The sequence below is a fragment of the Dermatophagoides pteronyssinus genome, unplaced genomic scaffold (genome assembly GCF_027571235.1).
Source record: "Dermatophagoides pteronyssinus isolate colony J.1.1.1.1 unplaced genomic scaffold, Derpt_VIB-CSIC_2022.12 sq0011, whole genome shotgun sequence".
Taxonomy (NCBI): Eukaryota; Metazoa; Arthropoda; class Arachnida; order Sarcoptiformes; family Pyroglyphidae; genus Dermatophagoides; species Dermatophagoides pteronyssinus.
Window position 1 is genome coordinate 136077 of NW_027461535.1, and position 17317 is coordinate 153393.

Consider the following 17317-nt stretch of genomic DNA (forward strand, 5'->3'; position numbering starts at 1 on the left):
CTGGCATTCCTCCAAGTATTCTTTTCAATGGTGAATACATCAGTCTTCCATCTGATCAGCTAGCACCTTTAGATTCGAACATCTATGCTTTGTCGGATCAGTCAAAACATCAAGCGTTATCCACTGCTCGTCAAAAACTTCGTGAAGTAGCTGCTGGACCAGCATTCGAAGTCCGAACGTTTGCAGTTGGAGATTTAGTGTTGATACGCCGACGTAATAAGAAAAACCAACCATTTATTGGTCCATTCCAAGTTAAGGAAAAAACTGGCCGAACAACTTACGTCCTTCGTGGGGCAACCCAAGGTCCAACACTAAAATGTCATATTAATCAAATGAAAGAATTCGTTGGAACTGCTGAATTGGAAGATATACCTCGTCGTGGTCGGCCTGGCTCCAATTCTAGGGCGGCGTGTAATGTGCATTTTGTAGCCCAGGCAGCCACGTCAAGCTCATCTGCAACATGACATATATAAAAGAGCTTTCATTTGAATTTTAAAAAAAAAGCTTTTCATTTGCAATTTGTCAAATGTTAAACACACGTTTCATTTTTGTTATTTTTCTTTTCTTGTGTTGTTTCGATTAATAAAGTATTTTCTTCAAACTTTTTGTTTTGTGTTTATTGTTTAAATCTAACACGCTGTTTCGTTCCCTTAATCACCTCTCGGCGACGAAATCATCACAAAATGCAATTAATTATTATTATTATTTAAAAAACATGAATATGATTTTGATTTTTTTTTCGGGAATATTTCCCATCAGAATACCGCTTTCAAAAAAAAAAAAAGAGAAATATCCAATATTTTTTCATCATCATCCTTCAATTTGGCCTATAGGCATTATGGGCACAATTTTTTTTGTTTGTCATGACAACATTAATGATGATGGCGCCCACCATATCATAATATGGTACCACATGGTTCCATCATTTGGTTTGGTTAATAATGATTACCACTACCACTATAGTAAATTCATTGAATGAATATTCTCGTTTCATTTAGTTTTTCTGCTGGCTGGCCCGGATAATAATAATAATAATCGATCATAGCACCATGGTGAATCATTTATCTAATAAATCGAATTATATCGGATAGAGGGAAATGAATTTTATCCCTAAATTCTCGAATGTTTCGATACAATCGATTGTTTTTTTTTGTTTTAAATCAAAATCACTAATGGTGGATCAAAATATTGGAAAATTTTTCCCGAAACAATTCCCAAAAAAATTTCTCACAATATATTCAGCAATTAATGGTGATAAGAGAGAATATTCTGTTTGTTAGTTAGTTAGATAAACTAGTTAATCGATTCCGGTGTTCTATCATAGAATCCAGAATCGTGAATATTATAGAACCAATCACGTTTGTTTCAATTCAGTAATTTTTTGTATCACACAATACGATACGTTTGACTAAATGTCCTGAAAATTGGGGACAACAAAAGGACAATGTGTGTGTTTGTTTTACAATACAGAATTGACCAAATCAAGCTAAATTGATGATCAATATCCGATATTTAACAACAAAAAAAAAGGAAAATTCAGACAAAATGCAAAAAGTATGTGTGCATAAACAAAAAAGGACAAAGTTTTTTAGTTGTTGTGAATGTTTGAATAGCATTGTATCATTGCGCGTGGGTGTGTGTGGGTTAATCAAAGTGAATTATAGAAAATGAAAATGAAATGAGAAAATGAAGTAGAAATTATAATTCTCATCAATTGAATTTGATTCTATTTTATTTTTTTTTCTTGTGTAACATAATAGAAAATTGACTATGATTGATCGTTTTCAATCATTATCACACACTAAACAACAACAACAACAACAGTAACCATTATTGATGATGATGATGGAAACTTATCGAAGCTAATTTCGTTCGTACATTATGTTGTGTGTATACGACACACTTGCATTTCTATTTACATCCATTCGAGAAGATTGGATTAGATTTTTTTGGAAAAGCTTTCTTTCTTTTTAGTTGTTCAAGCATCCATTGAAAATTAAAGATGATGATGATGAACGAAACGAAAAAATCGATTGAAATTAAATGTCCGCGGATCGATTTTTGTTGTTGGATCGATGATTTGTGCCTTTTTGTGATTGAAAATCAACCTTGCGCATGACAGATTTTGATTTACAAATTTTCTATTTTTTTTAATTTTTAAAAATTTTTATTTTATCGATTTGATTATTTTTGGATTATTATCATTGATCCAATCATATTTATGATGATATACTTGGTGCAATTTTCGATTTAAATTCTTGTGTTTCCTCCATTATTTCTTCTTCCTCATTATCATCATCATCGGTTTTATCTTCAGTTCCAATTTCAAATGTAGTTATATCATAGGAATCGGGATCAAAATCGTGATGATTATTACTGTTATCACTGATACTATCATCAAAACTTCGTTCTTTATTATTATTATTATTATATTGAACTTTATTATTATTATCTTGAACTTTATTTTTAATAATATTAACAGATTTATTATTATTATTATTGATTTTGGTTATAATTTTACTTTTGATCAATGATGTTTTTTGTTGTTTTGGTTGTTTTGATTGATTACTAATAATTGTTTTTTTACTGATACTGCCACCACCACTAAATTTATTATTATTATTAGATTGATTAATTTGTTTGGTTGTTTTTTGATAAACACTTTCATATAATTTTCGTATAACTGCACGTTTTTCTTTCAAACGTTGTCGGGTATTATCTTGTAAATCTTCAGTCCATTGGGATTGTGGTCGTTTACGAATGGAATCGGATATAATTTTTACTTTTACTTTCGATAATCCAGGTGATTGTTGTGGTTGTTGTTGTTGTTGTGTAGGACGAATTTTGAATTTAATTTGATTTTGTTCATTAAGTTTTTCGGATGAATATAATGATGATGATGTTGTTGATATTTTTCGTTTATTAATATTCGGTAATAATGATAATGATGGTGATTTTGATAATTTCAATTTTGATAATCCACCTGTACTATTATCATCCGTTTGTAATCCAGATAAATTTATATTGGTTACTGTATGTGGTTTTTTTAAATCATCATCACTTTCCGATTGTTTATCATCATTCGATTCACTTAATTTCGATGCCAATTTAGATTTTTTTGATATTTTACATTTTTTATTTATCCGAGTTGATGATGACATTGGACATTTTTGCCTGTTTATTGATGAACGTGAACCAACCGCTGAAAGACATGATCCCATAATTTTTCGGTTTTCGTTTTCGTTTCGTTAATTTTTTTTCCACTAAAATAATCAAATGAAATCAAATAAAAAATTTTGAAAAACGATTCTTTTAAATAATGAAAATTTTGTTCATTTTTATTTAATTAACAAGAAAATTTTCGTTTTCGAAAACCCAGAAAAACATTGTTTTTTCTCATTATTATTAATGTGAAATTTACAACAACGAAAATTATTGATTAAATCAATACACATTGATATGGCTTCCCATTTGATTATTTCATCATCATCACTGGAAATACAAGACCTATTTTTTCCTTGTTTTTTCTTTACTTTCACACAAACAAACAAACATACAGTGACCGAATGAATCCTAGGAAACAGAATTTACTTGAATAAATAAAAGAATTCTTCTTATTATGGACGAACGGTAACGGCAATGATGATGATGATGATGATGATGGAAAAGAGAATCGGTCACCAGAATTTTCTTCTTCTTCTTTTTGGCGGCTTCTGCTGTTGTTGCTGTGTGTGTATAGAATTCATAATACTGTAAACCATATTGAACAAACAAAACAATACAGGACACAGAAGGAACAGTGAGAATAAAAAAAAATCAGCCGAGCAAATCGAACCACACCGATGATGATACACCTAACACACACTATATTCATGATTTTTTTTCGGTTTGGTTTGGTTTTTGGTGACAAAATTTAAATCTAATTATAGAGTCCGAACATTTATTTGTATAATGAAAAACCAAAAAAATGGGAAAAAAACAAAACAAAATGATAGCTTTTCGTATGTTGACAATGATGATGATGATAACAAACAAAATGTTCAAAAAGCTTTTCTGCTGTTGTTTTTTTTCTGTTCAATATGAAGATTCCATATTTTCAAATCAAAAAGCCAGTTAGCAAAAAAAAAATCAAATACCTTTTTCTACAGATTTGAACATCATCAATTAAATTTTTTGTAATTTTTTAAACTTTTTTTTTTGAAAACGATAAATATTGTTGATCAATTTATTATTCAAAAGTATAATTAACCCTTTAATAGTATTCATTTATTCCATCGAACTAATCATCATCATATTATGTAATGGTTTCTTGTTCAACCCTAAATACACTCTATACCCGAAAACATAACGATAATTATGATTATGTTAATTCACATTATAAATAGTGATTAGTTTCATTTTTTTCTGGCAAGAAGCAAATCGAAAAACAAAGAGATCATTAACGATTCATTAGATGTCTGTGTGCGATGATGGTGGGGATGATGGTGGTGCAAAAAGCCTTTGTTTTTTGCACTATATTTTCTTCAAGTTTTTAATTTTAATGGGAAAACATTGCTTTTGATGATGAATTGAAGAATTTTCATTCATTTCATTTTCTTGGATCCCGGATATTAAAGTTTTCAACAACAACAATGAAATAACCTTTGATTCTTTATTTGGGTGTTTTTTTCTCATTTCTCATTCAAATTCAGATCGCCTTATGATGATGATGATGGTAACCAAGAGAAAAAATTCTCATCCATCAATCATGTTGGCTGTCTTTTTTCTCTTTTTTTACTTAACACAATTCGAATAAATTTCGTTGTTGTTACGGCTGTTGTCTATCTTTGTTTCTTTTACGCATTTTGATCGATCGATTCTGTCTTTTCACCGATGTGAAAAATTCATTCATGCACATCCCTTCTATCCATTCAATTTTGTTTGATTTCCATTAGTAGAATTAGCAGAAAATGTAATAAAAGCAAAATTAACCCTTTTTCAATAATTTTTTCTTTCTTTTTTTTTCGAATAGATCCACCCGTTGTTGCTATTGAACCAGAAGGCCTGATCGCTGTCAATGAAAGTTCAACAATACAATTTTGGTGTACATATGATGCAAATCCAATGAATATTTCCGAAATACGTTGGTTTAAAGATCATCGTCCATTAGATTTTCCAAATGAAAATAATCCAAATAATAAAATATGGATGTCACGTGATGAACGCGGTACACCAATGCTGACAATCAGAAATATTGATCGTAATGATAGTGCTAATTATAAATGTCGTATACGAAATAAATTTGGTGCAACCGATTCCATTACCACCGCACGTTTAGAAGTTGCCTGTATGTATTCACATTTATGATTTACGTTTGTTTTTTTTCACTAACCACAATTTTCCCGCAAAGATCCTCCTGTTGTATCGTTAGAAATTGTTGAACCAAAAAATCAAATTATCGAACAACGTTCATTGGATGTTGGATCATCATCATCACTAACATTACCAACAATGACATTACATTGTCAAACATTACACGGCAATCCAAAACAATTACAAACTGTTCAATGGTATCGTAATGGTCAACATTTTTTAACAACAATTTCATTTCGTAAATTACAATCACAACCTTCGCCAACTTCATCATCAACATTATCATCATTATCGACAACAACTCCATCATTTTTACATCATAGTTTTTATCATCGTATCGGTACGGGTAAACATTTTCAATTGATTGATGAATCAACACCATTATCAGGTCCATTGAATGGCGAATTTTTATTAACACCAAATGCAACATCATGGTTAACAAATCTAGCTGAACCATATGTTCATTATCTTAATGAACCGGAAATGTTAACAATTGCAAATGTTACACGTGAACATCGTGGTAATTATAGCTGTCTTGGTTTTAATGGTGCTGCTAACGGTAGCCGTTTGTCGAATGAAAGACAAATTTTAGTTAAATGTAGGTTTGGTTTATTTTATCGAAAAAACCCTTTTTTTATCCAATTTTCCTATTGATAATTATCACACAGATCCACCAGGATCAGCATCGTTAATAATGACCAGTAATAGTGATACGAATGATCGTTATGTATTGAAAGGATCACAAGCCGTTTTGGAATGTCGTATTGATGACCCTGGTGATCCACCAGCTCATTCAATCATATGGACACATAACGGTTTACGTATTGATCGTGCTACAACACATTTTCAATCACCACCACCAATTATGACAAGCAATTCGATTCAAAGAAATTCATTGATTGCACGATATCGAACACCAAAAGCTGATATGACTGTTTCAGGTGAATATCGTTGTCGAGCCATCAATGATTTAGGACAAGGTGAATGGGGTACATTTCGTTTGGATGTTAAATGTAAGTCATTTCGTTTGATTCAATTTGATCCAAGCATTGATTTCATCATCATTTTAATCATTCACAGCTCCACCACGAATATTACAATCACTTCCAACAACAATCGGTGCTTTATCGGATCAAAATCTAACATTAACATGTCGTGTTGAATGTCAACCACCATGTGAAATACATTGGTTTCATAATAACCTTACTCGATTATCACCTGATACACGTGGTATTCTTCCATCATCACCACTATTAACCAATGAATATCGTGCTAAATTACGTAATGGAAATGAACTAACATTTTCGTTGATTAATGAACAAACTGAAGGAATTCAAGGACCAACACATACATGGTCATCAATAACAATACATAATACATCAATGTTATTTGATTTTGATCAATTAACATGTGTATCATCCAATTCGGATACCGAAGAATTAGGACCACCAGTTTATTCAACGGTTGTTTTTCGTCGTGAATGTATGTTTTTCATTTATCCTTTTCATTCAACCATTCAATCTAATATATTTTCTATTTTGATCATTGATTTTTTGTTTGAAATAGATTTACCACATTCAGTTCATTTATCCGTACCTGGTATTGATCTATTAGAAGGTGAAAGTTATCCCGAAAAACCAATTATTTGTCAAGCATTTGGTAATCCACAACCACGTTATTATTGGACATTCGAACCATTCATACCATCTTCATCATTATCATTAGGTTATTATAATGATAATGGTGAAAATCATTCGCATCACAATAATCAAACGATTGTTGCAATTGGTTCACAATTAATATTGGATAAATCAATGGCACAGAAAAATCGTTTAAAACAAGGAAAAATATCATTCGAATCTTCATCATCCAACATTGATCAATCATCGAATCAAATCAATCAATTAACAAATTCTGGACAGCAACAACAATCATCGCTGAAACAATCAGCAGGACGTTTTTATGCCGAAAGAACTTTATCCGGTAATTATACCTGTGTTGCTACTAATCAACATGGTTCAACATTGGCTACATTAACTATCAATGTTTTCTGTAAGTTTTTTTTCAATTTTGATTTTTGATGAATGTTTTTTACCTTAAACCTTAACATCTCTATTTTTTTGTTTGATTTCATCAATAATTATAGATCGTCCTGAATGTGAACTTCGACGTATTAATACTGCCAAAATACTTCGTAACCGGCAACGTTCACAGCCACAACAACAAGATTCAAGCCGTACAGATCAACAGCCGCAACCAATTCCAATAATGTTATCTTGTACAGCCATTTCAAATCCAGCACCTGGGAAATTTGCCTGGTATCGACGAAATGGTTCCGAATTATTAGAAATTCATCCATCCATTAATTCTGATCATTCATTATTTGTTGCAATATCACAAGATTATGATTATGCAAGTGATTCATCCGGATCTCTATTTGATTATTATCATCAACAACAACCATCACAACAACATCATTATCAAAATGATGACGTTACTATGGTTGCTGGTGGTCATAGTATTGGAGGACATACCAGACAAAGTATTGTAATGGGTGTACCATCGGATGCTAATCTTGATGAATATGCTTGTGTTGTTTCGAATGCTATTGGTGAATCACGTCCATGTTGGTATGAAGAAACACCGGTTTCCGGACAGATTATGTCACCATCATCGACTGGTGTTGGTCATTCAACAAATATTGCTGATAATGGATATGATAATTTATTTATGGTTGCTGCATCAGCTGGTCTTATTGTATTTTGTTTAGTACTATTTGCTGCTGTTGCTATTGTTTTTTGTTTTCATCGTAATGGTAATAATCGCAATGGAGGTAGTGGTGGTGGTCATTCATCATTTAAAGGATTCGGTGGTTCACATAATTCAATGATTAACGGTGGTGATGATGATATTAATACACCAAAACGTTTAAAATTGAATCGACCATCACATCATCTTTTGATGTTAGATGCACATCATCATTCGATGGATCATCAACCATTAGATTCTGTATATCTTACCAATACAATCGATACAAATCGTTCAAAAACAGCAACATTGAGTGCTGGTTATCGAATGGCTGGAAATCAACAACTTACAACACCATTAATAACGGGAACATTAACAAAATCATCATTTTATAATCAACGACAACAAAATCATTATAGTACAGCTGATGGTTCTATCTATGGGGGTGGTGATCGATCAAATTCCGATGATCATGATGAAGATGAAGATCAAGGTGAAAACAATCCTCATCAAAGTGCCTCATCAATAATGAAACCATTTTTAGTTTCATATCCATCACCTTCGATTGGTAGTGCTGTTGATAATGGTGATGATAGTGGTGGTACTACTAATGAAGCTAATCCAGTTTATGCTGAACCAGAATATCATTGTTTAGAATCATCATCATCTGGACATAATGATTGTCAATTAACCGGTTCAACATCAGTAACCAATTCATCATCGGGTAATAATTCAAATACATCGGCAAATCTACAAATTCTACCACCATTACCACCACCGGATATGAAACAAAGATTTACATTAGCTAAATTTAATAAACAGGGTAATAATCATAATCATCAGCAAATAACCACCAATCATCATCATCATATGGAAATGGATTCATTATCATCACCGCCAGCTAATCATTCAAATGAAAATGTTGTTGTTGAAGAAGATCATTATGAAAATAATCCATATCTATCCAACTATGAAGAGATTGGTGAAAAATCCAAATTATCATCCAATTCATCTATGGCAAATTTAAGAAAAAAACGTCCAAAAAATAAGCCAACAACAAAACAACTTGTATCATCATTAACAAATGGACATCATCATCAACAATCAAATAGTTCGGATTATTCTGATTCGGGTGGTGATTCCAGATCGTTAAATGTTAAATCGGATAAAAAATCCATTCAAAATCGACAGGAAAAATCAAAGAAAACCAATTTAATCGAACCAGATTATGAATCTTATAATGAAGATGATGATTATGAGGATGATGATGATGATTCATCCGTACCATCCACTGCTTATCAACCTGAACGTGATTTCTTTTTCATTCAAAATAACCAAAATCGATCACAACAACAAACATTCCAAAATCCATTATCAACAAGCAGCAATAATAATTTATCATCAGGTTCATCAAGACGTCGATTATTGCCACAAACCACAAATAAATATGGATCATTAATATTGCCAACCAATCAATTGGATTCACCAACAAATCAATCATCATCAAGATTTATTAATCCGAATCAGGCTACACCACAACAATATCATCAATCACCAATATCCACAAGATTATATTATAATTTTGATCATCAAAATGTTAATCCGGTAATATCTTCAGCAGGAAATCCATCATTATCATCACCAAATCCATTCTGTAATAGTCTTCGAAATTTTAATAACAATAACAATTGGCGTAATCAAAATAATAATCGTCATCGAGCTAACAATAATTTAATGATTCGACAACATTCAGATAATAATCAACAAATTGGTGCTACATCAATACCACCATCATCATCAACAACAGCATCTTGTTTTCGACGTTCTGAATCAACTGAACCATTACAACAACAAGAACCACCGGATTATCATCAAACTATTTTGGATCGTTTTTATAATGAACAACAACAACGATCAAACCTTGATGATCATCTATATGGTTAGATGATCATCAATTTCAATTCAATGGCCGAATTAATTTTAGGTGCAACATTTTGTTTTTCTGTTTGGTTTTTTGTTTCAACAATCAAATTTTCAACAATATTTCTACTCAGTTACTATTTTGACATCATCAATCGAATGAATTTTTTCAAAATACTCGCCTTAGAATTGCATAATGTTAAACAAACAAATGATGCGACCAAATTGATGATTGAAGTTTAAAAAAACCCTCCAAAACATGTTTTTAATTTTTATTATTTACAATTTTTAAAAAAACAAAACAAAACTCAAAATACGTACAATAAAAAAAAAACATATAGCAAGTGATCTCTCTCTCTAATTGGATTATAATTATATAAATATCATTATAAATTGAATTGTAGAATAATGAATGATTAATTGTAAATAATTTTTGGCTTTTTTTTGTACTTTGTATTCAAATTGATTCAATTATAATTTGTAAAATGTAAAATAAAATAACAACAATTCAATTGAAAAATGTATTTAAAATTATGTTTGGTTGATTAGTTTGAGCTTAATTGATTGCGATTGTATGAGAATTTTGAACTTTTTTGAAACGAAAAAAAGAAAAGCAGAAAAAAATGTCTGATTTAACATCAAACGAATCAAATACAGTAATAACAATATCGGAAGATAGTAGCAAACAATCCGATGAAGAAAAATCAGCAACAACAACAACAACAACAACAGATTCATCATCAACATCGAAAAGTAGTTCAAAGGAAAAACCAAAACCAACTGGTCCGGCTGCTGGTGGATTTTTCGAAATGCATTTACCCGAAAATTGGGGTACAATACGATTATGGGCCGAACAACAACAAGTAAAAGAAAATGGTTATGATCATTATGTATTACGTTTCAATGATCAATCACAACCTGTTGAAGAACCAAAACCATTGGAAGGTAATCAAATTGTAAAAGAACATTTTGATCAACAAAAAGATATTAAACAAACAAATGCTGTTACAGTTTGTAGTGGTAATGTTGAACAAACATTAGAACCATTACAACGGCCACAACCAAAAGAAACGGTTAAAATTCGTTGGAATGAATATTCATTCGATCCATTTCCAGAAACAACAACGGGTAAAATTGAAAAGCCACCATCACAACAAGTTGAACAACAACAGTCAAGTGGACAATTTGATGAAATGCTACAAAGAAGAGGTTGAAGATTTTCATTTTCTTCAATCATTATTATTATTATTGCCACTAAAATAATGTATAAAAATATTTAGCTAAATTTAAATGATGAATGAATGAATGAATTATTGTGATTAAATTTTTGATCCTGAAACACAGAATTTGACCCAATTTTTTCTCATTCAATATTTGGATCAAAGCAAAGCGAAATTCGTTCAAGGTGTTAATCAATTTGATTGATTGATTTTTGTTTTTGGGTTGTTTTGATTCTCGGTGGTTTCATGATTTCATTTGTTCTGAATCGATCAATGAATGTGGATCGAATGATGATGATGAATCAAACAATTCTTGAATTGTGTTCTCTAACATTTCGTTATGAGAAAAGATTTAAATATTTCTCTAAGAATAAGAAGAATAAAACAGCAGTTGATGGACCAACATCAACAACAGCTATTTTGGATGATATTTCATTGAATGTTTATCAATCTGAAATCTATGGCCTATTGGGTGCATCTGGTTGTGGTAAAACAACATTATTGCGTTTGATACTTGGACAAATATCACCATCAAATGGTTTGATTAAAGTTTTTGGTCAGGAAATTAACCCTGATGAACAATCACCATCATATCTGAAAAATATTGGCTATATGCCACAAGATATTGTTCTGTATCATGAATTTACAACATATGAAATGTTGGAATATTTTGGACGATTATATCGTATTTCAAGTGACAAATGTCGAAAACGTATTGATGAACTATTGAAACTTTTACAATTAGATGGTGGTGATTTTGATTGTTCCCACCGGAATCAATTGATTCGAAATTTAAGTGGTGGTCAACGACGTCGTGTTTCATTAGCCATAGCTCTGTTACATGATCCTTGGTTGTTGATTTTGGATGAACCTACAGTTGGTGTTGATCCATTATTACGTGAATCAATATGGAAACATTTAATCTATTTAACGACGGTAAAAAAACGAACAGTTTTACTAACAACACATTATATTGAAGAAACTCGACATGCAAATCAAATTGGATTTTTACGTCGTGGTCGTTTATTGGTTCAAGATCATCCACATCGTTTATTGCGACGTTTTCGTGTGGATACAATGGAAGCAGCATTTCTAAAATTATGTCATTATCATGATGATCAATATGATGAATTGATTCAATCACGATCACCATCAACAATCAGTTCGATTGTCATCGATGATAACAATAACGATGATAATAGAAAAAATCATCAAATCGATACGAAAATTCAATCAAATTCAAAAAAAATGGTGGCCATAAATTTCATCAACGACGACAACGTCAATAACAACATCGTTAACATCCCGATTGAAAATCAGGAAAATTTAATTATAAAAGCGGTAAATATTGAAAGCTTTTGACAATAACCGAAATGAAAATGAAAAAATTTGATTTTTCATTCAATTTTTATCAGCAAAATTTTAAATTGAAAAAAACGAAATTCCCACAAGGGAACTAGCCAATCAACCAGCTGAACAGAAAAATTATTATTATTATTAGCTTTTTTTTACCAAAATTGACAATATTTTTTCACGATGATGATGATAAAACAGCTTTTCTCGCCAGAATGAAAGTGATGATTGAATTGAATTGAATTCAATATATTCTTGTTCAAAGGGGGGAACGAAACAAGCTAATCAGATTTATTTATTTATTCTTTGTTGGTTTTGATTTGATTTGATGATTGCCTTGAATCGGTCATGTTTTTTCTTTCTTTTTTTTTCCGTAATGAAATTCATGTATTTTGCTTTTGGATCTGCATCATCGCCAGTTCAAATATTGTGACAAAAATGAAAAATTTTAAATGAGAAAAAACCAAACACAGAGAATTTAAGTGAAGAAGAAAATTTCATTTTTCTTTCTTTTCACAGAAAACTAATTTAGCTTCCGGCCATTTCTATGTTTTGAACCAAAACCAAACCAAACCAGCCAACCATTAACCATTATCATCAAGCATCTTCATCGGTTTTTATTCCTTTCTTTTTCATTATTCACCAATGTTGTTGATTTCGGTTTTCACAATCTTCGTGTTCTTTTATTTGAACAGAAAAAAATCAGCTTTTTTCCAAATAGAATTCAGCAAAAAGGAAAAACCATTTTTTCCATCTCTGAAATGAATGTAAATGTTTCCAAAAACTATGTCCAAAAATGTTTTTCTTTTCACACACACACACCGTTCAATAGTGGCGGCGATGTAGAAATAGGAATTGAAAAAAAGAATAGCTGAAGCGGAAAACCAGAATTTTTTTTATTTTTTTGCTTTCAATTTTCAAGTTTTTTTTTGTTAGAATTGATTCACACAATTGTGAATTGTGGCGATGATGGTTATTTGAAGAGTTTTGTTGTTGTTGTTGTTGTTGATGTGTGTGTGATGTGTGTTTGGAAATGTTTTGACAATCAAATAAATTCTGATGGTTTGAATTTATAATTTATCAACATTCATCATTCATTGAATTTTGATGGGAAAAAAGTTTGAAAATATTAGTAGTAAATGTTGACGGTAGATGGCGTATGTTTTAGAATAATTTTCCAAACGTTCGAATATTTCTGTGATTTTTTTTGGTAATGAAAAACTTTTATGAAAATTTACTAATTATTTCTTTTTTTGATTTACAAAAACAGGATAATCATTTAACAATCAATGATTCGATTAACAAAAAACGAATTCATTCAAAAGAATTTGACAATCAAATTCAACGAAAATCACAACAATGGTTCAACAACAACAACATACATGATTATGATGGTCATCATGGTAGTTCGAGCAAAAATAATCATTATATTTGTCTATCACATCTTTGGACATTGGTACAGAAAAATTTTCGTCAAGTTTATCGTAATTGGTCATTGTTGTTATTTTTTATATTATTACCTGCAATTGAAATGGCATTGATTATGTTGTGTATTGGTCGAGATATTAATCATATACCGATTGCTGTTTTTAATGGTGAATGTCCAACACCGGATTTAAGTCAAGTTTTTCTCGATAGTTTTGAACCTAATGCATTTATATTGCATTATTATGATAGCCCAAAACAAGCATATGATGCAGTCAAAAGTAATCAAGCTGCTGCCGTTTTACAATTCAATAAACGTTTCAGTGAAGCTTTACGATCAAGATTTTTTTCATTTGGTTATATTGATGATGATGATAATAATCACGTTAACAACGATGAAGAACATTCAACAAAATCACAACAACAACAATTTTCTATTTGGGATGATAGTTCAGTTTATGTTCAATTGGATATGTCAAATCAATTGATCGGTCTTCAGATTCAACGACAATTGTTGACAGCATTTTTAAATTTTGCTCAACGTTTGGCCGTATCGATGGGTTTAAGTAATCATACATTTAAACCACCAATAGCATTTGGACCGCCAGTTTATGGTATCCAACAAACATCGGTTGCCGTTGTTGAAACATTTATAGCACCTGGTGCATTGATTATGATTGCATTCTTTGCAACAACAATTGTAAGCTGTCATCTACTTATACATGAAATTCGTCAACAATTAATCGAACGGGCGTTGATAGCTGGCGCAACAACTGCTGAATTTTTATTCAGTCATATACTTATACAATCAACCATATTGATGGTTCAATTATTATTAGTATTCATAACGGCATTCTATTTATTTCGTATGCCATATTTAGGTTCATTACCATTATCAATAAGTTTGATTTGTTTACAAGGCCTATGTGGATTAATGTATGGTTTAATGTTATCGGCAACATGCCCCGATGAAATCTATGCAACAACATTATCGATTGGTACATTTTTTCCAAGCGTTATAATTGGCGGTATATTTTGGCCAGTACAAAGTATGCCTATCATATTACAATATGTAAGTCAATGTTTACCATCAACACAATCGATCGATGCATTAAGATTTATATTGTTACGTGATTGGGATCTACGACATACAAGTGTAGCATCGGCATTCATTGTTTCAACTATTTGGTTATTAATATTTTTATTCTGTGCATTAACACATTTCAAACGACGTGTTTAAGTGAACAAAAAGGGTTAATTTTATTTATAAAATATAGTGTGTGAACGAATTTCAATCAAAATTTCCAATCAATAATCCCCCGATTTGAATTACAACTAATAATATTATCTGCCATATCTGAATATGATCGAAAACCAAATACTATTAATTACAACTTGGACATTTTTTTTGTGTGTATAGAATATATATGCTTTTAGATTTATTCAAGACAATACATATAATTTAAATCAAAATTAATATTGTCGAAATAGGATAAGATGAGAGAGTGCAATTAATTATATTTGATATACAAACATATATTCTGAATGAATGAATAATTCAAGATGACCAAAGGAAGAATAAATTCATTTTGTTCATTAAAAAAAAGATACTATATGATGATGATGATGATGATGATGAATTCAAATTCGAAGAACCATTAGAATCGACAATGTTGCTTTTTTTAAAAATCGTTGGCAGACTGGATAAAATCATGTTAACATCATTTGGACATCTACAAATCTGAATCAAATTGCATTCAATATTTTCAATCAGCAAAATTTCCATCGTTTTCCACATTCATTACAATAACAGAATGTTGTCATCGGTTCATCGGCGCTACGTGTTTGAACCTTGTGAAGTAATGAAGAAAAAAAAATGTTAAAAATGATGACGATAATAATAATATTTCAACGAATGATAATACCTGATTATAAGTACAATTGCTTTTTTTACATGCTGGACATTTTATCAAATCGGTTTTAGTTCCACCTGTCAATGACATTTGTGCATCATTGATTGCTTCTTTTGTGAATTTTTGTCGCAATTGTTTCATTTCATTGCTGGCCATTTCCTGGAGAGAAAACAAAGGATTAGATTTAAAAATTTATTTTAAAAAGAAACAACTAACCTCGGCTGTCATGATTGCAATTCTTTCTGGTTTAATATGTCCACGTAGTACATTCAATTTGAGATCAGGATTTTTTTTATCATTAAGATTTGAAACACGTGAACGTACACGATTCTTATATTTAAGATTAGTATCTTTAAATTCTTTATAAATATTATCTTCAATTTCGGCGGCTAAAATTTCAACATCATAAAATGCTTCATCTTTTTCCATTTCAGCATCCGGTTTTAATGCATTTGATAATAATTCACGACATTTAAGTCGGATAGTATTATTTGTATCAGATGGAAATGATGTTTGTTTAGGTGGTTGTGGACGTTTATTTATACCACCAATACTGCTGCCACTAATTGAATTTGATGAATTATTTGTTGAACCATTAATATTCGGTGATGATTGTGATGATGATGATGATGATGGTAATCTTGAACCACCATTATCATTACATTCAGCAATCGAATCATTTGATATTCCATTATCATTTGAAGTTTTGTTCCCGTTGTTGTTGTTTGCACCAGTACCACCATTATTACCATCTTTTTCATTTAATAATTTTTTCCATGTTTTAATCAATGATTTTGATAATGAACTAATCTCTTCATCATGTATCGATTTACGTAGATGATTAACAATTTTGCCTATATTCGTTTTCTGTATCTGATCCAATGTTATTTTCATTCGTTGTAATGCTTTTAAAATGTCAACAGCTTGTGAAGCGCTCTATTTACAATATAAAATGAATAAATTTCATTTGCTAAATTCTTTTTTACATACCGAAGTATCCTTACGAACGGCTATTTTATCTAATTTTTTAGCTGCACGCATCAATTCTTCATCATTCGCCATAATTGAGAATTTTGTTTTGTTTCTTTTTTTCTAATTAAAAAATGAATAGGAACACTTTGAATTCGCCTTCATACATCAGACAAAAAAATGGAGAAAATTTATGCCGGGAAAATTAGTTTGTTTTTGCAACTAAAAACAATGCAATGAGTCGAAAACAATATGTTGACGAAAGAGAATCTTGTCTGAGCGAAAAAAAGAAAGGGGAGCCGTAGCCGACCAGAACAAACGCGGCCGACAAGCAGCCGAGAGTTAATTCACATTCAACGAGATTCGAGCACAACCAAAAAAAAAAAACACGGCGAAAGCATTCTTCATAAACAACGT

General features: G+C 30.9%; 4 protein-coding genes across 5 annotated transcripts in view; 3 read left to right on the forward strand and 1 right to left on the reverse strand.

Moving 5' to 3' along the window:
• Positions 1-10383, forward strand: part of LOC113797697 (uncharacterized) — a 45283-nt gene extending 34900 nt beyond the window's left edge. For both annotated transcript variants that reach the window (XM_075821611.1, XM_027348120.2), the window contains exons 5-10: positions 5012-5326; positions 5390-5950; positions 6021-6365; positions 6433-6834; positions 6919-7404; positions 7499-10383. In XM_075821611.1, coding sequence (XP_075677726.1) covers positions 5012-5326; positions 5390-5950; positions 6021-6365; positions 6433-6834; positions 6919-7404; positions 7499-10044 — 4655 coding nt within the window. In that variant the 3' untranslated portion in view covers positions 10045-10383. The remainder of the gene's footprint in view (positions 1-5011; positions 5327-5389; positions 5951-6020; positions 6366-6432; positions 6835-6918; positions 7405-7498) is intronic.
• A 175-nt stretch (positions 10384-10558) lies between these two features.
• On the forward strand, positions 10559-11311 carry LOC113797698 (uncharacterized). Its single transcript, XM_027348121.2, has one exon. The coding sequence runs from the start codon at positions 10644-10646 to the stop codon at positions 11232-11234; it is 591 nt and encodes a 196-aa protein (XP_027203922.2). The 5' UTR covers positions 10559-10643; the 3' UTR covers positions 11235-11311.
• A 160-nt stretch (positions 11312-11471) lies between these two features.
• Positions 11472-15421, forward strand: LOC113797704 (ABC transporter G family member 20-like). Its single transcript, XM_027348129.2, has 2 exons — positions 11472-12581; positions 13864-15421. The coding sequence occupies exons 1-2, from the start codon at positions 11487-11489 to the stop codon at positions 15256-15258; spliced, it is 2490 nt and encodes an 829-aa protein (XP_027203930.2). The 5' UTR covers positions 11472-11486; the 3' UTR covers positions 15259-15421.
• Positions 13863-17278, reverse strand: TfIIS (RNA polymerase II elongation factor). The gene is made up of 4 exons (XM_027348131.2): positions 16922-17278; positions 16148-16867; positions 15944-16090; positions 13863-15869 (listed from the first exon to the last, which is right to left on the reverse strand). The coding sequence occupies exons 1-4, from the start codon at positions 16991-16993 to the stop codon at positions 15789-15791; spliced, it is 1020 nt and encodes a 339-aa protein (XP_027203932.2). The 5' UTR covers positions 16994-17278; the 3' UTR covers positions 13863-15788.
• Positions 17279-17317: the final 39 nt, after the last annotated feature.